The sequence below is a fragment of the Crocuta crocuta genome, unplaced genomic scaffold (genome assembly GCF_008692635.1).
Source record: "Crocuta crocuta isolate KB4526 unplaced genomic scaffold, BGI_CrCroc_1.0 scaffold588, whole genome shotgun sequence".
Classification (NCBI taxonomy): Eukaryota; Metazoa; Chordata; class Mammalia; order Carnivora; family Hyaenidae; genus Crocuta; species Crocuta crocuta.
The window spans coordinates 9,936-12,004 of NW_027532829.1; the positions used below are offsets into that span (position 1 = coordinate 9,936).

The window sequence follows — 2,069 nt, forward strand, 5'->3', positions numbered from 1 at the left end:
ATAAGAGAAGCCAAATATTTTAGGTACAAAGAGTCATAAAGCACACATTTACCAATAATCAACATAATGGACAGCCAGGGCTCTTTTTTTATTCCAAAGTGAAAATAAATTAATGTATATAACCAAAATACATCAGAGGAGCCAAAACCAAAACTGTACAGAAAAATTACAGATTTTCCTAACCATCATCAGAACTGACTTTACATGTAAGTAAGAATATGTTTCCTAAAGTGAGCTAAATTGAATGGAAGCCAAAGATGCAAATTTTAATATCAGCTCTCAAATGCTTTGCTATAGTAACTCTTGCAAATCACTTAGAGGCTTAGGGGTTGCTTTCTGATTTATATAATTGAACTTGAAGAATTAGCCTCCCTCACAGGATTACAGGGAAGAAAAGCAAAAAGACACAAAAACACTTTTTTAAGAAAACTATGACTACGCATTTACAATAAGGTCTCATGCTATACTATTAAACTATCTGCAAACATTTTCATGCAGATTGTCTCTTGTAGAGTGTTGTAAGAGAACTCACAGAGGACTGTCCATCACAGGTGTCTTGTGGATGTCNTTGGAGGTGGAGATGACTGTATCTAATTCAGAACCTAATAGCTGCTGCTTCAGCCTGATCAGTCTCCAAGAGACAAATGAATGCAAGTACAAGTTTATTTTGCCATTTTCTCTACAAGACTGCCCCCAGCTTATCAGCTCAGGAACAGACTCTTGTTTCTCTAAATTACATTCATTTATAACACATATTACATCTTCAAATACAGTATCACCCACCCCTTACTGTCTCCCCTCAGAGATCCTTTCAAGTTGCTATAGAAATGAGTTGCCCATCCATTTCACCTTGGGTCACAACTGTAATTTACTTCTTTTGACAGCCATAAAATTTATCTCACTTTCTGTAACTGTGAAAAACAAACAGTTCTAGTCTTTCCTTTCTCAGGCTTTGCCTTGATTTCTCAGGGTCTCATTTACATACAAATACAGCCTTGACAGAAGTGTGCCTAGAGCATTAATGAGGATAAATCGTAATATCTATAAATTTGAAAGCTATCCATATCATCTCAAAATCTAATACAGGAAACCTTTATTACATATACATAACAACTGGGGTAGAACATTTGACTGCACATATCCTTCAGAATGGCCTAGATACTATTTGAGTATCTCCAGTGACAGGATGCTCACTTCATACAACAGTTCAATTAATGCTTTTTAAATAAACTGAGACCTTGCATTCAGGTTATAAATATGTTCAAGTTGAAAGTGACCTTGGAATCACCTAAAAACAATGTTCAATTTTGGTGTCAACCAAGGATTTAAACATTTGAAAGAGTAGTCAATAACCATGTCATATTCAGAAAACTAAACCTTTCATTCCCTACTCACCTATTCTAATCCACCCAGCCCCTACATTAAAGTCATGAGATTTTTATGTTTATGAGAGAGGAGCATGCGTTAAAAAAAAAGGTTGAGAAGCACAGCTCTACCCTACATAGGAACCTTCTCTATATAAATTTCCGCAGTAGATACAGCCATTAAGCCTATGCTTGACCTACTCTAACATCAGGAAAAATACTACCTCCTAATGTCCTTTATTCCATTTTGAGTTTGCTCTACCTATAATGAGATACTTCTCTGGGGAGCCTGGGTGGCTCAATAGGTTAAGCAACCAACTCTGGATTTCAGCTCAGGTCATGATCCCAGGGTGGTGGGATTAAGCCCCACATTGGGCTCCATGCTGAGTATGGAGACTGCCTAAGATTCTCATTCTCCCTCTCCTCCAACACCCCCACTCGTGTATGCACATTCTCTCTAAAAGAAAAAAGTTTATTTAAAAAAAAAAAGATATTGCCCTATATCTAATTCTCCCCCCTGAAGCCACACAGAGGTCTGCTTTTTCCATGGGACAATCTATCAATTATTTGAAAAGACCACAAAATCTTCATCTTTTCCTCCAGGCACAATATTCCTGGTTCCTTTACTATCTGAAGTCATCTTGTGTCATTCATCCTTCACTTCATCACCAAATCCTATCATTTTTTTTTCTTTTCAAAATGCCC

At 36.9% G+C, this 2,069-nt stretch overlaps 1 protein-coding gene across 1 annotated transcript in view; it reads right to left on the bottom strand.

Moving 5' to 3' along the window:
• Nucleotides 1–2,069, bottom strand: part of CENPI (centromere protein I) — a gene marked incomplete at its 3' end in the record, with an annotated part of 51,866 nt that overhangs the window by 8,079 nt on the left and 41,718 nt on the right. The window contains exon 15 of the mRNA XM_077745303.1: nt 533–726. Within this exon, the coding sequence (XP_077601429.1) occupies nt 533–726 (194 nt within the window). The remainder of the gene's footprint in view (nt 1–532; nt 727–2,069) is intronic.